The following is a 19556-nucleotide window of genomic DNA, read 5'->3' as shown; positions in this document are numbered from 1 at the left end:
AAAGGTGCCATCGAGCTCGTCCCCATGTGGATCCGGGGCTCCGGAGTGTACTCGAGGTACTTCCTCGTCAGAAAGAAGTCAGGCGGTTGGCGCCCCATCCTGGACCTGCGTCGGTTAAACAAATACATCAAGGTGCACAAATTCAGGATGGTCACCTTCCAGCACATGCTGGGACAGCTGGAGGAGGGCGACTTCCTATCGTCGTTGGACCTGGAGGATGCTTACTTCCTGTGCCCTTTTAGAATGGGGATGTGGAAGTTTCTCAGGTTCGTGGTTCAGGGACACCACTACCAATTCAGGGCCCTACCCTTCGGATTAAAGTCAGCACCCAGGGTATTCACCAAGTGCCTGGCATCAGTGGCGGCGCGGCTGCGCCTGCAGGGGGATCCACGTCTACCCCTACCTGGACGACTGGCTAATCTGGGCAAGGACAAGAGAACTTGCTGTCGAACACACAGCGAGGACCATCCGGCTGCTCACGGAACTGGGGTTCGCCATCAACTACCCCAAATCCCACCTGGTTCCATCGCAAGTAGCACTGTTTCTGGGAGCGAAGCTCGATACAGTGGGGCAATTAGCCTCCCCGTCAGAGGAGAGGACAAAGACCATCCTGGGCAAGGTGCGGCGCCTGCTAGCCACGGACGTGGCCAGGGTGAGGTCCATCAAGTCCCTCCTCGGGATGATGTCCTCATGCATCTATCTGGTACCCCTTTGCAGACTTCGGATGCGTCTGGTACAGGAGTTCCTCGACGCCCGCTGGTTTCAGGCGACGGGCTGCTTCGAGGACAGGATCCCTTGCGACGAGGAGTTCCGTTGGCCGATCCTATGGTGGGGTACCCGTGCTCACCTCACTACAGGCATGGACTTTCAAACCCCAGCGTTTCAGGAGACGGTGACAACAGATGCCTCTCTGGAGGGTTGGGGGGCCCACACCGGAGATCTCCACGCAAGAGGCCTTTGGCTCCCGGAGGAGAGGTCTCTCCACATTAACATTCTGGAGCTCGGAGCAGTGTTCTGGGTGCTCAAGTCGTTCCTTCCGTCCCTCAAGGACAAAGTGGTGAGGATCTTCACCGACAACACCACCACGATGTTCTACATACGGAAGCAGGGGGGCACCAGATGCCCAGCCCTATCGAAGGAGGCCCAGGATCTGTGGCACTGGGCCGTCGCTCAGGGGATGTTGCTGGTTCCCTTCCACTTGGCAGGAATAAAAAACACCATCGCCGACACACTCAGCAGGAAGCTGTGTTCGTGGCACGAGTGGGAACTACGTCAGGACCAGGTGGATCGGCTCTTGACGATGGGGCAAACCCCAGATCGACCTTTTCGCGACAGCGACGAACTCCAAGTGCCAGAGGTTCGCCAGCAGGTTCCCGCATCCGAGCAGCATGGGCGATGCTTTCTCGTTCCCCTGGGACTGCCTGTTTCTATACGCGTTCCCTCCGTTGCCGTTGCTGCTCTGCCTCATCAACCAGCTTAAGAAGTCCAGGTGCAGAATGATCCTCGTCGCACCGGTGTGGCCGAGGCAGATCTGGTTCCCGGACCTTCTGGACTTGTCAACGTCCACACCAGTCGAGCTGCCGGCAGACGCAGATCTTCTCTCCAGAGAAGGAGGCGCCATTCTCCATCACGACCCACAGTCGCTGAACTTGCAGGCCTGGCTCCTGCAGCACTAGGGTTTGGAGGGTACGATATCCCGGCTGACTGCAGAGAGGTTCTTGCAAAAGCCAGGGCGTCCTCAACTCTTAAGTGTTACAGTCATAAGTGGAAGAGGTTCTCTGTCTGGTGCCGTGCACTGAAGATTAACCCTCTGCAGATTATGGCCCCTCAAGTACTACCGTACCTACTGTCGTTGGCCAAAGCTGGTCTGGCTCACGCCTCCATCAAAATACATCTGGCTGCCATGTCCCGATATACCAGGACTACGGGACGGGCGTCCTTATGGTCTCATCGCCTGGTGAAGGAATTTATGAAGGGACTATTCCGATTGTTCCCGCCGGTGAAGGCTCCTGCCCCGGCGTGGGAGCTTAATGTGGTGCTGACCAGGCTCATGGGGGCCCCATTCGAGCCTATGCATTCGGCGCCTTTGAAGTTCCTGTCGTGGAAGACAGCGTTCCTCGTGGCTATCACCTCCGCACGACGAGTGGGAGAGATCCAGGCCCTATCTTGCAAGCCTCCATACTAGACTTTTCATGACACGAGGGTGGTGCTGAGGACGCACCCCTCCTTCATGCCCAAGGTGCCGTCGGACTTCCACCTCAACGAGCCCTTGGTGTTACCAGTTTTCTTCCCGTCGCCTTCTACGTGGACCGCACAAAGAGTTTTCGGAAGACGTCACAACTGTTTGTGAACTTTGGGTCTGTGAATCAAGGGAAAGCTCTCTCGAAGACTTCCATTTCCAGATGGCTCTCCGGCTGCATCATGCACTATCACCGGTTGGCAAACCGACCGCTGCCCGGCCGTCCGAGAGCCCATTCGACCAAAGCGATCGCTGCTACCACGTCGTTCCTGTCTGGTGTGCCCCTGCTGGACATCTGCAGAGCTGCTACGTGGAGGTCGACGCACACCTTCACAAGATTCACTGCGTCGATCGGGACTCCAGGGAGGAGTCCAGGGTCGGCCAAGCAGTGCTGCGCAACCTGTTCGCCTAAGGTGATTCTGGTGAGGAAGTAAGAATTGCTTAATGTTGAGTTTTGGATGTAATGCTTAATGTTGAGCCTTTGCCACCTCCCGTGGTTGTGCATGTGTATACTGCTATGTATTCTTTTATTCATGAGCATGTGAATCCATGCCAGACCACATGCTGGAGAAGGACAAGTTACTTACCTGTAACTGTTGTTCTCCAGCATGGGTCTGGCATGGATTCACATGCAAAAGCTTCCACCTACCGCTCTGCGGCTCTTCACTTGGTCATACTGTCACTTTGCGTGCTACCAAATCTGAGGATGGCTGCCAGAGGCGGGGCTTAGGGAGAGGGCAGTCATTGGCTGGGGGGCAGTATGACCCAGAGATCAGTGATTGGTTACTACTAAGAAAGACAGATCAGAAACAAAACTGATACTGATTTTTTCTTTACCGAGCATTCCCAGCCTGACGACGGGGAATATTCATGAGCATGTGAATCCATGCCAGACCCATGCTGGAGAACAACAGTTACAGGTAAGTAACTTGTTCCATATCATACATCAGTGCGAGTGTTTGACAGAGAATAAGATTCGGCCAACAGTATGGGGCCTAGGCATCTAACCGATAGCTTTATGTGCAGTAAAATAGGTAAAGATCTTCTTGTTTCGTTTCATAGAATCAGCCCCTTCATACACAACTACAGGAGGGGATTTATTACCTTTACAGAGGGATTAGCAGTGTGGGTGAAGCAATGGCATACAGGCAAGGGGTATGTATCTGTCACTTCAAAACGAGAGGAAGGTTGGTGGGGTTATCCAGTCTGTCATAAATGTGGGGTCTGCAAGCGGACGAGTCATGTTTGTGGAGATGAATTGTTCTCCTCAAACCCAAGCCTTTGCCCGGTCATTCATAGGTCAGCGATGAACTGCAAAAGGTTAAAGTTAGTGTTTGTCATGTAGCTTGTTCGCGCCTAGTTTCCCATGGGAATGGGCCTACTGCAGGGATGCAGAGGGGAGGGGACTGAGGGAGGTGACTGGCTCGCTGTGCGCGATCTCGAGGGAAGAACTGCAGCTTTGCAAGCAGCCTTTGTCCATGAGGCCTGTGGTACCATGTAACAAATGGAGCCGGATTATGGTACAATCCTGATTCTGGTCAAGGTGTGCATCCATATGGGTCGTCCCGCAGCCATCCCACATCCCTGGCCACAGTTGCATGGGTGGCCGGGGGACGAATCATAATCTGCGAGAGGTTTGGAATGGACGGGAGGGGGTCTTGAAGACCTTTCCTCCATACACCTGTGTGTGATTGTTTGCATGAAAAAAGCTTTCTCAGTGCTCTAGTGCTTAGAGAAGTCTTGCCTAATTGTAAAGCGCTTGGAGGTGTGGGGGTGCAGGAAGGCGCTAGCTCCTCCCCAACAGTGTTCAGGGCCCTTATGCCTCCTCGGGCCCTGACCTCCCACCAAATCGCCCCAGCGTGCTTCTGTCTATCCTCAGCACTTGCCTGGGTCACCCTCCACCCTTAGAGGCTCACACTTACCCTACATTGCACTTCACCTGTCTACCTGAATAGTTTCTCTTAGTGCTGATTGTGAACCTTCCTTAACCAGGAAGAATTAATTGTAAGGCTTATTAATAATTTTTGTGAGGACTGGTTATCTGGTCTCAATGTGTTTGCTTTTGTTTTTCAGATTAAATTTGAGGGAGGACGACCACAATGGAAAACCATTGTAATGGCTGTAACAGAGAAGGATTTGCTCCTCTACGATTGTATGCCATGGACAAAAGATGCTTGGGCATCACCATGCCAGAGCTACCCTCTTATTGCTACCAGGTAAGACATCTTATTCTAGGGCTCAGTGGCTTGGTGCATTTCATGCTTGCTTTCAGAGGCGTTTGTGCCATGGTTGTAAAGTGGGCAAGCCACCATCCCACAAAACCTGTGATTGCGATAGCTTAGTCATTGCAACTAACATGATTGGCTTTTATCTCTATAATCTGTTCATAATGTGAGGTGTGTTGATATCGAAATGTAAATGTTGCAGTTAATTGGGTACACCATTTATGGATGATGTACTGTGAAGAACATCTGTAAAGACAAGGTAGTATGCTAAAACTGTTTAAACCCCTTTTAAAACTTCTTGTCATTAGCGCTAGCTCAATTATTAACCTGTGAGTCCAATAAAATTCAAACACCTGTCTCTTTTCTCCTCTTCCATTTAATTTGAGGTATTCATGATGTTGCAGTCTTGTGTGGTGATCAGGATTTTCAGCTCCCCTCAATGCATGTACAAATGTCAGTTGGATTTGTTGACACTGTGCTTTCGAAGTGGTTTATTTGACGGTATTAAGCAAATCACCACTCACTTGGTGGGAATCTGGATGTAGAAGTGGATGCCATCAGCATGTGCCACCAGCACCCTACAAGTGGACCCTCGCCCCTCCTACAGCACTCTGGACATCCACTTCTGGATCAGTTTGCGATGGATGTGAACAAGAAATGTCCTATGTAGGCATCATGGAGAGGATTAGGTCGTCCCCTCTCAGGCAGAGGCATTTGCCTTGTAAGAGCCACCCCTTCTGTGCACTTCCCGCCCCTCCCCATTGCAAAGGTGATCCACAAACTGAAATGCAACATGAACTGCCACCTGATTCTGTTGGCCGGACAGAGTTTAGTTTTTACATCTGCGACAGCTTGCCAGTTTGTCCTTCAACTCTGTCTTTGAGGTGATTGTTCACCCCTCCCCTTTATCGATGTGCTTAGCAGCCTAGTCAGCCAGGATCTAGGTGAAAATATCAAATTGTTTACTGCGAGATCAAAAACCTTGAATTTATTTTAAATAACACATTTTAGGTATTTTAAAGGCAGGGGAGACCCCCCCCCCCTACATACTCTCCAGTCCTCCGTTTTAATAAATACCCCAAACCCCCCCTCCCATCTATTTTTTTTGTCTAAATTAGTTTTCAATTCAAGGTTTTCTACCTCGCAGTAATGGTCTGCGATATTTTGTAATGATACAGTCTGACAACCTGTTTATAGCAGTCCTGATCTCTCTGATGCCAATGTACCTCAATGAAGGTGACAGTCTACCAAGCAAAATATATTGGCAACTGGAAATGATTCTGGGGTCTTTCGACAGTCCTAAAGCCACTCAAGTCAGGCCGGAAGGATAGCTCAGGAGCGATGCATTTGTCTTGGAAGCAAGACCATCTATAGCAACACAGGTTTGAATCCCGGTCTTGCACGTAGAAACTGGTCTCCGCTATTAAGCGCCTAATAAAAGAACAATGTAACTATAGTCTTTGCTCTCTCCTTTACTTTGGAATTGGCTGTGTCTGACGTTAAGCTGTAATCATGCCCTTTCTACCTCTCGGCTGTTGGTGTGCATTTGAACTTGAAGAAAAGTAAGTTTACTCTTAACTATGTGCTTAGCAACACTTGAGCGTTTCAGATTCTCCCTCATTCTTGTTCTCCTGCCTGTTACTTAAATGTGGCCCTCTTCACTGATGCGCATGGCCTTTTAACTAATGGCTTTGGTGACTTGAAAAACTGCCTTCATAATAATGGTGGTCTCAGCCCACACTTTTGGTGATCTTCAGGCTCTTGGCAGCCAAGCCCTTTTTTGATTTCCTCAAGGACTAAATGATTTTTAGTTCTCACCCCACCCTTTTTTTAAAATAAAAAATCCTAAGGTGGTGACCGGTCCATTTGAATTGGGTTATTTTTCTGCGATTGTCCCCTATCCAGTCTCTGATGCAGAAAAGCTTTTAAACAATTTGGATATCTGCAGAGTACTCAAACCTTACCCTGGAAAGGTGAAAAGTAAATTTTGCACTCCCTTCATTTTTTGTTGCCTTATGAGCAATATCCACAGGGACAAAAGCCTATAAAGCTATAGTAAGGTTGACTATCTCATTCATTCTAGAATCCAACAAGTTACAGATCGTTCTCCCCTAGATGTATACATTCTCACTTCGTAAAATCCAAGGCAACATCTGTGGCTTACCAAAGGCATGCGCCGCTGGAGGACACTTGTATAGCTGCAACTTGTCCTACACCACGTGCTCTCTGTCGGCACTACTCACTGGAATCTAGCTCTAGAGCGGATGCCCAATTTGGACATCAAGTTCTTAAGAGCATCTTTGGTTAACTGTAATATGCAATGCTTAGCTGTCCTCAGATTTCTTGATCTGAACCTGCATGTGAGTAAACAGACAGCCCGATTTAAGCAGGCAATGGGAGGCGTCAACCCAATTGACCGGTTGCTGAAATTGTAGAATGGCAAAGCGGCCTCAGTTGCTAGATTTGGGATGGAGTTCGGGGATCCTCCAATGTGAATTCCATCCAAGTAGTGGAGAGCCATTTCTTCAAAATAATTTTGGACCGGTCATCCTCTGCTCCAAATTTTGGAGTACACTTGGAATATGGCTGTAAACTACTTGGGGATATGATTTCCCTACAGCCCCTGCTTCATTGGCTTAGGTTATGGGGCAATGAAAAAGCAGTCCTTACCCACGAGTTAATCAATGTTATGATTGCCAAAGACATCTGTGGGCAGTTTCCATGGTTAAGTTACATTAAGAAACAAATGACGGAACTCAACATCATATTTGTATCCGCCATCCAATGTTATATCTTCCCTCCACCACCTCTTCCTGTTCTTATCCTTGTCTGACCGCCATCCAGGCATGGTGTGCGGCTAATGATCTCTGCCTTAATGACAGTAAAACGGAGATCCTTCTCATTGGAACACCTGTGCCCCGTTTCCTTCCTACCCAATGGCCGCCCTCCTTGAGCCCCCCTCCCACCCTCGCCATCCTTTGAGGCCAAAAACCTTGGGGTCATCTTTGACTCTGCTCACTCCCCCCCACCCCCACATCTTGCACCTTGCCAAGAAGACCCACTTCCAGCTTCAACTCCTTAGAGGCATTCTCAACTTCCTCAGAAGCTCAACATCTCCAGAGCTCTGGTCCTCTCTAGGCTGGACTAGTGCAACAGCCTCTTCCTCAATCTCCCCCTTTCCTCTCTACAGCCAATACAGACTAGGGCTGCAAGACTTATCCTTGGCCTCAAGCCCAGGGACTGTATCTCTCCAGCCCTAAAATCTCTCCACTGACTCACAGTGGCAGCAAGGATCAAATGCAAGACCCTAGCATCATCCACAAGGTTTTCTGGGGACTGGGATCACACTATCTCCAACTGTCCCTTCCTAAACCTCCCTGCTAGAGACCTGCGCTCCACCAACTCTCTGGTTGTCAAATGCTTCTCCAAGCAGAGAGTGGGGGGCCGGTCTCTCTCCTCGGCTGGTGCCTTCTTTGGAACAGCCTCTCAGACTTTAGCTGGACCTTTTTAAGTTCTGGAAACTTCTCAAAACTCTGCTTTTCTCTACCTTTTTACCTTCCCTGCCAATCACCCCTCAGCCGCGGAGGCTGGTGGCCTGGTCCTTCATGAATCACACATGTTACCAGGCCCACTACCCAGTCGACACAAGCACCGTCCTCCGCGCTCAGCATTGCCCTTACGGGCCCTATGCCTGGCGGCTGTGCCTCTTGCCCATGGGATTCCTCCACCCTAGAACTTAGCCCTTGACCTCCTCCCTGGCTCCCCTTGGCACTTCCGTCCCAGGCTCCCACCAGCACTTATCGTTACCCTGCTCCCTCTACCCCCCTCTAGCTTCCCTCCCCATCTCCTGTGCTTCTTTTCACTGCATTTGCATGTCCGAATGTCGCAAGGCCTAGTAGGACGGCAATTGTATTTTTACTGTTTTTTGTCACTGTTATTTACTCCCCTGTTCCTTCCCAACTTAAACTTGTGGCACCTCGAAACACCATTTTGTTGTATAGGTACCTAACAAATGCTCAATAAGGAACAAGTTACTTACCTGTAACTGTTGTTCTCCAGCATGGGTCTGGCATGGGTTCACATGCTCATGAATATTCCCCGTCGACAGGCTGGGAATCCTCGGTAAAGAAAAAATCAGTATCAGTTTCGTTTCTGATCTGTCTTTCGTAGTAGTAACCAATCACTGGTCTCTGCGTCATACTGACCACAGCCAATGACTGCCATCTCCCTAAGCCCCGCCTCTGGCAGCCATCTTCAGATTTGGTAGCACGTGAAGTGGCAGTATGACCAAGTGAAGAGCCGCAGAGGGGTAGGCGGGAGGGTTCGCATGTGAATCCATGCCAGACCCATGCTGGAGAAAAACAGTTACAGGTAAGTAACTTGTTCCTTCTCCAGCATGGGGTCTGGCATGGATTCACATGCTCATGAATATAAGAATACATAGCAGTACACACATGCACAACCACGGGAGGTGGCAAAGGCTCAACATTAAGCAATACAACAACTCAACATTAAGCATCTCTTACCTCCTCACCAGGCTCACCTTAAGCGAACAGGTTGCGCAGTACTGCTTGGCCGACCCTGGACTCCGCCCTGGAATCCCGATCGATGCAGTAGAATCTCGTGAAGGTGTGCGTCGACCTCCACGTAGCAGCCCTGCAGATGTCCAGCAGGGGCACACCAGATAGGAACGCCGTAGTAGCAGCGATCGCTCTGGTCGAATGGGCTCTCGGACGGCCTGGCAGCGGTCGGTTAGCCAACCGGTGGCAGTGCATGATGCAGCCGGAGAGCCATCTGGAAATAGAAGACTTCGAGAGAGCCTTCCCTTAATTCACAGGTCCAAAGTTCACAAACAGCTATGATGTCCTCCGAAAACTCTTCGTGCGGTCCACGTAGAACTTCAGCGCTCTAGCCACATCCAGCGAGTGCAAAGTCCTCTCGGCCGGCGACGAAGGAGACGGGAAGAAAACAGGTACCACCAGGGGCTCGTTAAGATGGAAGTCCGACGGCACCTTGGGCATAAAGGAGGGGTGCGTCCTAAGCACCACCCTCGAGGCATGGAAAGTCAAGTACGGTGCTTTGCAGGATAGGTTTGCAAAGGTAGCGGGCGCCCCTCTCTCGACAGAACAAGGCCTGAGAACCTGTTCAGTGGTTATTAACCACTTGAGAGTTCGCAGCCACTGCTTTTACTCACTGTGCCTTTCACAGATGGGAAATATCCATTTGCATATCAGTCTTTGTCCTGCCCAGGGGCAGTCCAGCACCGAAATGCAATGGCAATTCCAACCTGAACGAGAGTACCACTAGCAACCCCATACACGTGTTTCACCCTTGTTGGGGATCATCAGTGAGGTGAAGCTGAGAGAGGCATCAGCTGGATATTTCCCATCTGTGAAAGGCACAGTGAGTAAAAGCAGTGGCTGCGAACTCTCAAGTGGTTAATAACCACTGAACAGGTTATCAGGCCTTGTTCTGTCGAGAGAGGGGCACCCGCTACCTTTGCAAACTAAATTTCAAGGAACCTGGGATTGGTAACCCTAGGTCTCCTGGGGGCAACCAGACGTGGTCTCCCTCTCACTGTGCTTAGAGAGGCATCAGCTTCACCTCACTGATGATCCCCAACAAGGGTGAAACATGTGTATGGGGTTGCTGGTGGTACTCTCGTTCAGGTTGGAATTGCCATTGCATTTCGGTGCTGGACTGCCCCTGGGCAGGACAAAGACTGATATGCAAATGGATATTTCCCATCTGTGAAAGGCACAGTGAGTAAAAGCAGTGGCTGCAAACTCAAGTGGTTAATAACCACTGAACAGGTTATCAGGCCTTGTTCTGTCGAGAGAGGGGCGCCCGCTACCTTTGCAAACTTTGCAGGATAGGGCCTGGATCTCTCCCACTCGTCGTGCGGAGGTAATGGCCACCAGGAATGCAGTCTTCCACGACACAAACTTCATCGGTGCGGAGTGCATTGGCTCGAATGGGGGCTGCATGAGCCTAGTCAGCACCACGTTAAGTTCCCACGCCGGGGCCAGGGCCTTCACCGGCGGGAACGACCAGAACAGTCCTTTCATAAACTCTTTCACCAGTCGATGGGACCACAGGGTCGTCCGTCCTGTGGTTCTGGTATATCTGGAGATCGCCGCCAGATGAACCTTAATGGAGGCATGGGCTAGCCCAGCCTTTGCCAGCGATAGCAGGTACGGCAGCACCTGAGGGGCCGTAATCCGTAGGGGGTTGATCTTCTGTGCTCGGCACCAGATAGAGAACCTCTTCCACTTGTGACCGTAGCATTTGAGAGTCGAGGACGCCCTGGCCTTTGCAAGAACCTCTCTGCAGTCGGCCGGTATATCGTACCCTCCAAACTCTAGCGCTGCAGGAGCCAAGCCTGCAGGTTCAGCGACGCCGGGTCGTGGTGGAAGATGGCGCCTCCTTCTCTGGAGAGAAGATCCGCGTCCGCCGACTGCTTGATGGATGGGGACGTTGACAAGTCCAGAAGGTCCGGGAACCAGATCTGCCACGGCCACGCCGGTGCGACGAGGATCATCCTGCACCGGGACCTTTTGAGCTGGTTGATGAGTCGAAGCAGCAACGGCAACGGCGGGAACGCATACAGGTATAGGCCGTCCCAGGGGAAAGAGAATGCATCGCCCATGCTTCTCGGCTGGGGAAAACTGCTGGCGAACCTCTGGCACTTCGAGTTCGTCGCTGTTGCGAACAGGTCGATTTTGGGGTTTGCCCCATCGTCGGAAGAGTTGATCCACCTGATCCTGGCGCAGCTCCCACTCGTGACACGCGCGCAGCTCCCTGCTGAGCGAGTCGGCAATGGTGTTTCTTTCCCCTGCCAGGTGGAAGGGAACTAGGAACATCCCTTGGGCGACCGCCCAGTGCCACAGATCATGTGCCTCCTTGGATAGGGCTGGGGATCTGGTACCTCCCTGCTTCCGTATGTAAAACATTGTCGTGGTGTTGTCCGTGAAGATCCGCACCACCTTGCCCTTGAGCGACGGGAGGAACGATTTGAGAGCCCAGAACACGGCTTGGTGTTTCAGGATGTTGATGTGCAGGAGCTTCTCCTCTGGGAGCCAGAGGCCTCTTGCGTGGAGATCTCCGGTGTGGGCACCCCAAACTTCCAGGGAAGCGTCCGTCGTCACCATCTCCCGGTATGCTGGCGTCTGAAAGTCCTTGCCCGCCGTGAGGTGCGCTCGAACGCCCCACCACTGAATCGCCCGCCGGAACACCTCATTGAGGGAGACCTTGTCTTCGAAGGTGCCCGTCGCCTGCATCCACCGGGCGTCGAGAAATTCTTGGAAGAGGGCGCATCCGTAGTCTGCATAGGCGCACCAGGTAGATGCAAGAGGACATCATCCCCATGAGGGACTTGATGGACCTCACCCTGGCCACGTCCGTGGCTAGCAGGCGCTGCACTTTGCCCAGAATGGTCTTCGTCCGTTCTTCCGACGGTGCCGCCAGGTGCCTCACTGTATCGAGCTTCGCTCCCAGAAACAGGGCCACCTGCGACAGCACCAGGTGGGACTTTGGGTAATCTATGGCGAATCCCAGGTCTGTGAGTAGCTGAACGGTCCTCGCAGTGTGTTCGACTGCGAGTTCCCTTGTCCTTGAGCGGATGAGGTAATCGTCCAGGTAGGGGTAGACGTGAATCCCCTGCAGGCGCAGCCGCGCCGCCACAGGTGCTAGGCACTTGGTAAAGACCCTGGGGGCCGACTTCAATCCGAACGGCAGGGCACTGAATTGGTAGTGGCGTCCCTGGACGACGAACCTGAGGAACTGTCGGTGACTTCTGAGGATGGGAACGTGGAAGTATGCATCCTCCAGGTCCAGCGACGATAGAAAGTCGCCTTCCTCCAGCTGTCCCAGCATGTGCAGGAGGGTGACCATCCTGAACTTTTGTGACCTGATGTATTTGTTCAAACGACAAAGGTCCAGGATGGGGCGCCAGCCGCCCGTCTTCTTCCTGACGAGGAAGTACCTTGAGTACACCCCGGAGCCTCTTCGGGACGGGCTCGATGGCGCCTTTCCTGAGCATCGCCCGTACTTCTAACAGCCGTTGCGGGATGTGATTTTCCTTCCTGGCCACAGGTGGAATGTGAGGGCCCTTCTTCAGGAATTCGATAGTGTCCTCTTGCCAGGGTATCCAGCACCCAACGATCGGTTCAGATGGACTTCCACACGCTGATGAACTTCGTCAGCCGGCCGCCCACCGGGGTGCTTCGGTGGGGGCCCGAGGCCATGGCAGGTTCAGTCCTGCTTGGAGGTGGTGGCCTTGCCGCCCTGGCCACCTTGCCGACGGCGGCGAGGCGCTCCCTGCTTGCCGCGACCCCTGTAGGCCTCCTGAGACGAGGAGCGTGCCGCCTGGCGGTAGGACGACGAGCCACCGCTGGATCTCTTGGAGGCCCCCTGTCTGCCTCCACAGCTCCGAATGGGCCGTCGTTGCTGAAGGGCTCCTAGGGCGCGGGCCGTCTCCGTGTCCGTCTTTATGGCTTGGAGGGATTCGTCCACCGCCTTCCCGAACAAGTTGCTGCCGTCGAACGGAATGTCCAACACCCTGGTCTGGACGTCCTGACGGAAGTCGGTCGCCCGGAGCCAACCTCGTCGTCGTAGGCAAACTCCGTTGCCCAGCTGGCGGAACCCGGTATCAGCAATATCGGTTGCCACCGTTATGGCGTGGTCCGACGCCACCTCGCCTTCTTGAAGTATTTCCAGGGCCTCGGACCTCTTGTCGTCCGGTAGGAAGTCCAATATGGGGGCCAGCTTAAACCAGAGCTCCCTGTCGTAACGTGCCACGATCGCCAGGGCGTTGGCCGCTTTGATCGTCGTCGCCGCCGACGAAATGACCCGTCGCCCCATGGTGTCCAACTTCTTTCCCTCGCCGTCCGGTTGGGAATTCGACGTTGAGGCTCCTGACCCCGCCGATTTCTCCTTCGCCGCCGCCGAGACGACCGAGTCTGGCGTTGGCTGGGCCCTGAGGCACAGGGGAGCGGTCTTGGGGACCCGGTACTTCTTCTCGTACCGGTCCCGTTTGGCTGGTGCCGTGGGGGGGTTCTTGAGTACCGACAGGCCCTCCTCCCAGATGTCATCGGTTAGAGGCACCGCGATGACAGTCTTCCTCTTAGCCACCCGGCGCTGATAGAGGAAACCTTCCTTTTTCTGCTCCTCCGGGCAGAGCTGGAACAATTCGGACGCCCTGGCGATCATGGCGTGGAATGAGCCAATCTCGTCGGGCGGAGATGCCCGTGCGACGGGAGACCCGTTCCGTCGTCGTCGCCCTCAGAACCCGACGTCGAGCCCACCTCACCGTCATCTCCCGACTCGTGGGAGGATGAGGAGGGAACTGCAGGCCTTACGGGGGCGAGCGGAGGAGAGGGTTGGGTCCTCCGTTGTTTGTTCTGAAGACTTCCCGACGGGCCAGGTTGCGGGTCCTCCGGCCTGGGCCGTGGTAATCTTGTCCTTATCTCAGAGCATAAGGACTGGATCGCAAACAAAATGGCCGCCGAGCTATCCTGAGGCCTAGGTTCTGGCTGCGCCGGAAGGGAAGGCTGCTCTTCCTCGCCATCGTCGTCTTCCTCGGTTATCTCCCGAGGATCCTCCTTGCGGGACCGAACCTTCTCGAATTGTACTTTGAGAATCCTCGCGACCTCGGTCAGTTCCCCCGCCGAGGCTGACTCCGAGCTCGAGGAGGCTACCGTGCCCCCCCACCCGCCTTGTTCCATCATGGGGGCCATGACGATGGGCTGAAAAGAGGATTCCCTCCTTGGCGGCAGGGAAACTCTAGTCCCTGAGGCAGTCTCCGCTGGCGGGGTCTCTGCCGGCTTGGCCAGAGTCGCCGCGATCGCCTTGATAGAGGCCTTTGCCTGCTGGGTAGGGGCCTTCACCACCTTAGGTGCGTCCTGGGCCTTCTCCTTAGGGGGAAGGGCGACGCCTCGCTCCCCCTCTCCCGAGATCAGCCGGGGTTTCTCCCGAAGCTTACCCGGGGTCTCGGACTTCCTCTTCCCCGAACCGGAGCAGTTGGCTCGTGGTTGACGGTGCCGGGGAAGGTGCGCCCTGCCTGGCGACCGAAGAGCCCGACCTTTCGGCGCTCCCGGAGCCAGCGGACTCACGGTGCTTGGCCTGGTGTTGGGCCCCCGTCGCCGGGGCGCCCGCACAGGACTTAGAAGCCCGCTCGGACCCTTTCTTCGACTTCTCACCCGTTGAGCCCTTCTCCAACCAGCTGGCGAGACGAGATCGACGGTCCCTCATGGTCCGCTCCGACAAGTTCTTGCAGAACTGGCAGTCCTTCTCTACATGAGTCTTGTCCCCATGAAGACAGTAGAGGCATCGCAAATGTTCGTCCTCCTTAAACACATTCTGCAGCCCGCATCCAGGGCAGCTGCGAAACAGCTTGGGTCCGGGTGACAAACTCGCGTCCTGGGCCATCTCGAAGTAGGCCGCGAATCTTCTGGAATCCTCCAAGAGGTTAATTCGACGAAATCTTCACCCTTGAGGGGCGTAGGAAAATCCCGCAACGGGTACCCGTTAACGGGAGTAGAAACGGTGGAGCTTGAGGCTCGATTAACCGAAAAAATGTGAAAATTCACCTGAAAAAGCGCGAAACGCGCAGTAAAAGCTCGAGAGCTAAGCACGAGGACTCCCAACACTTGAACGTGCGGTAAAAATCTGAAGATGGCTGTCAGAAGCGGGGCTTAGGGAGATGGCAGTCCTTGGCTGTGGTCAGTATGACGCAGAGACCAGTGATTGGTTACTACTACGAAAGACAGATCAGAAACGAAACTGATACTGATTTTTCTTTACCGAGGATTCCCAGCCTGACGGGGAATATTCATGAGCATGTGAATCCATGCCAGACTCCATGCTGGAGAAATAAAGGTAAGGTAAGATTGCTGACCAGCCGTTTTTATGATCATATAGGGTCAATGAGAGAAAGCATTGAGTTACTGAAACCTAAGAACAGAGGGTTAATGACCATCATGTCTCATGGTATACAGAAGTATTTTCTGTGAGCGGAGTCTCCAGCGGAGCGAGTCCTCATAACAAGGGCACGGTTTGATTGTATTTTGTTACGGGCAGTGGTGACAGCATGGTCTGGGGACGTTGCAAATCAGTCTTATCCTTTGTGCAATGCCCCATATGCGGATCTCGCCCATTTGATACTTTCTGTCCTGCGTATGGGAGAGTCTGAAGTTATGTGGTCTGTCCCTTGCTGTGTGAACTGGGCTTTGTTCAATATTGTCCTGCACCGGTTTTCTTATTATGGGTCGATTTCCCACGTGTCGCATGGTATCCCTTAACCTTTCTAAAATCAGCTCTTTAGATTAGACAGCGTTTGTTTACGAACACGTCATGATATGTGGTTTTGTATGGTTGGTATACATTTTATGATCTGGTGATTGATATACCTTTTAAATATGTTCTTCTTGTCATTGGTACTGATATTCATCTTACCTTATCTTTTCTGTAGTGTTTTTATGGAATGTTTTCTACATCTCAGAAATACACATTATGATATTTCTGTATTCCGACAGAAAATTATATAAGACTCTGCTAGTCTCGTGATGAATACTTACCTGATGTGCTTCGTATTAGAAATAAGAAAACTGTTTTAATCAGTTAAAAAGCCTAGGACAGTTTCCCATTTGCAAAGCAAATAAATGGTATCCGTTTCCCTCATTATGTTTCTATTTAATATTAGAAAATGCTATAAATATGAACTAAGCATCATGAATGATTTAAGAGCCTGGCAGTTAAGCATCAACCGTCAACTTTTTATTTCAGGAATTGCAAAACCGTGCTAGGGAATTTTATTTATGCTGTTTGCTTCACTGTTTTGTTTATTTTTAAAACTGGATGTTCTGTTACTGTCCTGTCCTGCTCCCTGCAAAACAATGGATTGTGAACTATGCAGAGTATGTGAATATAAGATTAACAAGCTGCAAAAATATATGCTACAAAGTCACTATTTCACATATGGTAATGTATATTTTCTTAATTGGTTTTGGCGTAATTTTAATTCCAAGAGTTTTAAGATCCAACCAAGAAGTAGAGCTATTCATGAATATTAATGAAGATCCTACTATAGGGAAGTAGCAGCAAACTGGATGATCACATCTGTGAGAAACTGTGGTGATCCATGTCTGCTGCATCCAGAGACAACAGCTGAGAAATTAGAACTGCTGCCTTAGCCCTGGTGAGCACGCCATGGTTTTTTGGGTACCACCTAGGTGACTGTGCTGCAAATGCAGATTAATGGGAAAGTACCGAGGAAGAATCACAGGGCTGGTGAGCTGGGACCCGTGGTACAGACTCTGGTGGTATTTGGCAGTGGGGGGCATACAAGAGAATGTGAAAACTGCTCACCCTAGAGAATACCTTAGTCCATGACCCGCTTTCCTCCATATTCGTTGGATGTGGCCCACATAGGTTATGTGGCCAGAGCATGTTGTGAAGCAGTATTTAATCATAACTCGTGTTATGGGGGATATGAAAAATTGGACTAATACTGTAGTCCCTAGGGTGAATAATCTTCATTTATTGGCAAGTCCGGTCCTCTTTCCTCCAAATTTAAAGGAGATTTTAAAGGAATTTACAAACAATGTAAATTGGCAATGGCAATCATTAACTTGTGGGTAAGGACTGCTTTTTCATTGACCCATAACCTAAGCCAATGAAGCAGGGGCTGTAGGGAAATCACATCCCCAATTAGTTTACAGCCATATTCCAAGTGTACTCCAAAATTTGGAGCAGAGGATGACCGGTCCAAAATTCTCCCATTGCCTGCTTAAATCGGGCTGTCTGTTTACTCACATTCAGGTTCAGATCATAGTTGGAAGAAAACCTGACACACAGTGCATCTCACTCTACAGCAGGCCATCACTCCTGACTTCTCTGCATTGACCACCAGATCCATGCTGTTAATAAAAACAAGCATAATCAGAGATGAGCCTCTATAGAGCTAACGGGGTACGCACCATTAAAACTGTGTCATCCGCATACAACAAGACCGGCAAGGTCAGGTCCCCATCCTGGAAACATCGTGTGAGGATCTCAAATGATCATACAGACCATAAATATACAGACAGAAGAGAAAGAGGGGGCGGGGGTTGTAGCCCTGGTGCACCACTAACTTCCCTTTAAAGGAACCCGTACATCTCCCATTAACACCGCGCCTAACACAGGCCTATGTCGAGTCATGCAGTCGTGCCAAGAGACTCAAAGCTGGGGGAAAATTTATGGATCTGAGCATGGCCCATAACCTGGCTTGATTTGACCTTGTCAAAAGCTGTACTCGGATCCATGAATGCCAAATAAATTGGATACTATCTTATGTAGATGAAATGAGCAATTGCCATGTTAAAGATTAAGAGACTGCTCGGCCGTACCCAGGACGGACCAGAATCCAACTGCACCAATGAAAGGACCCCACTGCCCACAACCCACTCCTCAAGGCTTGCAAGAATAGCACAGCTGAAGATTTTAAAGAGAGAATCTAACAATGATATGGGGCTATATCTGGCAGTAGCATATTGGCTGGATGGTAGCACAGAACCAAGATTGGGGTACAACACCCCCAGCTCAGATGGTAATGAAGCCCCTGGGTAAGAAGAGACCACACCTTTATAGTTGTGAAAATAGTCATGTGGAGTCACGTGTGAGTGATAATTAGTAAATGCCTGAATCATTGGGACAGTTTGAGTTCTTTCTATAGCTGGTTTCCCTTACATTTCCCATGTTGGTTCCTATGGGAAATTGTCACTACTTCCAGTTGCTTCTTCCACGCCCCAGTATTGGTTGGAAATGGGGAGAGGGAGATGGAATAGGTTTGGAAACACCCTATAAAAGCTGAGGGAGCGGGTTTTGAGGTGAAATGGGACAAGAAATCCTCCTAACCCCCTGTGACCCTGCACTCAGGTGATCCTCCCTCACTTTTCCACCCCCACGGTCAGGATCCAAAAGTTATGGCCATTCCCTGGCCATCTGATTAGAGGATCGGGGGATGAGGGGGTAGGTGGGAGACCACCGTCTGGTTTCTCACAGTCCCCAGATTGGCATTCGTAGGTAATTAAGCAGCCACTAATTCAAGCTAAACGTATGTCGGAGTTTGTTTGTGCTCACATGCAGTGGGGACATGACCCTCAGGCGTCTGACAGAGAATGTGCGTTGGGGGAGGGTGGGTGTAGCTCAGTGACATGTGGAGCCTCCTGCCTAGCACCTGCTGGGTCATTCATTACCTGTTCTGTATGCAGGCACCACCGTGCTTCCGGGATCACTGACCCTGTAACAAACACGAAAGTAGTAGAAATAGTTAATTTATATCCTGCTGCTGCTCTTGGTCACCCTCAATGGATGCACATTTTGTGCTTGAGGATGCACAGACTGCTTGGTCTTTCTCTAATGGCAGAATATGTGGAGATGTAGCACAGTAGTCCGATGGCCTTTGTTTCGCCATCTGCTGATTAATTGCACAGCCCATGTGAGATTGCTATGCATTGTCTGTAAGAACAAACGTTGAGACCGAAAATGTGCTGCTTTGACTCCAGGAAATGCCTATTGAGAATTTCAGCTGGAACTGGATGCTGTGACCGCACAGTCATCTTAAAGACTCTTGATGAAAACATTTTTTTTTTTGGTGTAGCAATTAACTTCCTTCTTGAGCCTTGCAGTTACATTTTGTTTCTGTCATTGGTGTCACTGTCTTAGCAGATTTTCTTTTTTGGACAAATCTCCCAAGAATAACTCTAAAATGAGTATTCATACCAGGTGATGTGTAAAATATGCAATTAATACACATTTTATTCATAAGCACCGAGACCATGTGGAAGAGGAACCAACTAGGGCGACCCCAGCAGTGGCATGAAGATGCTGAGGAGGAAGAGTCTCCAAGGAAACAGCTTATGGAAGCTAGAAATGGAATTATCAAATACCTGAAACCTATCCATTTGTCTAACTGGCAAAGGATTTTCAACTGCCAAATAGCTACTTGCCAGCCTTGAATTGGAGCTGTAGTACTCACCCGATCCCCTCTTAGGCCTCTGCTGTGCTGGCTTTATGTAGGGCTTTAGTCGAATAGCTTCTCCCTGATTGGC

At 51.2% G+C, this 19556-nt stretch overlaps 1 protein-coding gene across 1 annotated transcript in view; it reads left to right on the top strand.

Moving 5' to 3' along the window:
* Window positions 1-19556, top strand: part of SNTB2 (syntrophin beta 2) — a 471741-nt gene that overhangs the window by 306273 nt on the left and 145912 nt on the right. The window contains exon 4 of the mRNA XM_069635541.1: window positions 4313-4455. Within this exon, the coding sequence (XP_069491642.1) occupies window positions 4313-4455 (143 nt within the window). The remainder of the gene's footprint in view (window positions 1-4312; window positions 4456-19556) is intronic.

The sequence above is a fragment of the Ambystoma mexicanum genome, chromosome 1q, assembly GCF_040938575.1.
Source record: "Ambystoma mexicanum isolate Mex_15411 chromosome 1q, UKY_AmexF1_1, whole genome shotgun sequence".
NCBI lineage: Eukaryota > Metazoa > Chordata > Amphibia > Caudata > Ambystomatidae > Ambystoma > Ambystoma mexicanum.
The sequence above is the reverse complement of the archived record's forward strand: the minus strand, read 5'-3'. Positions and strand labels throughout refer to the sequence as shown.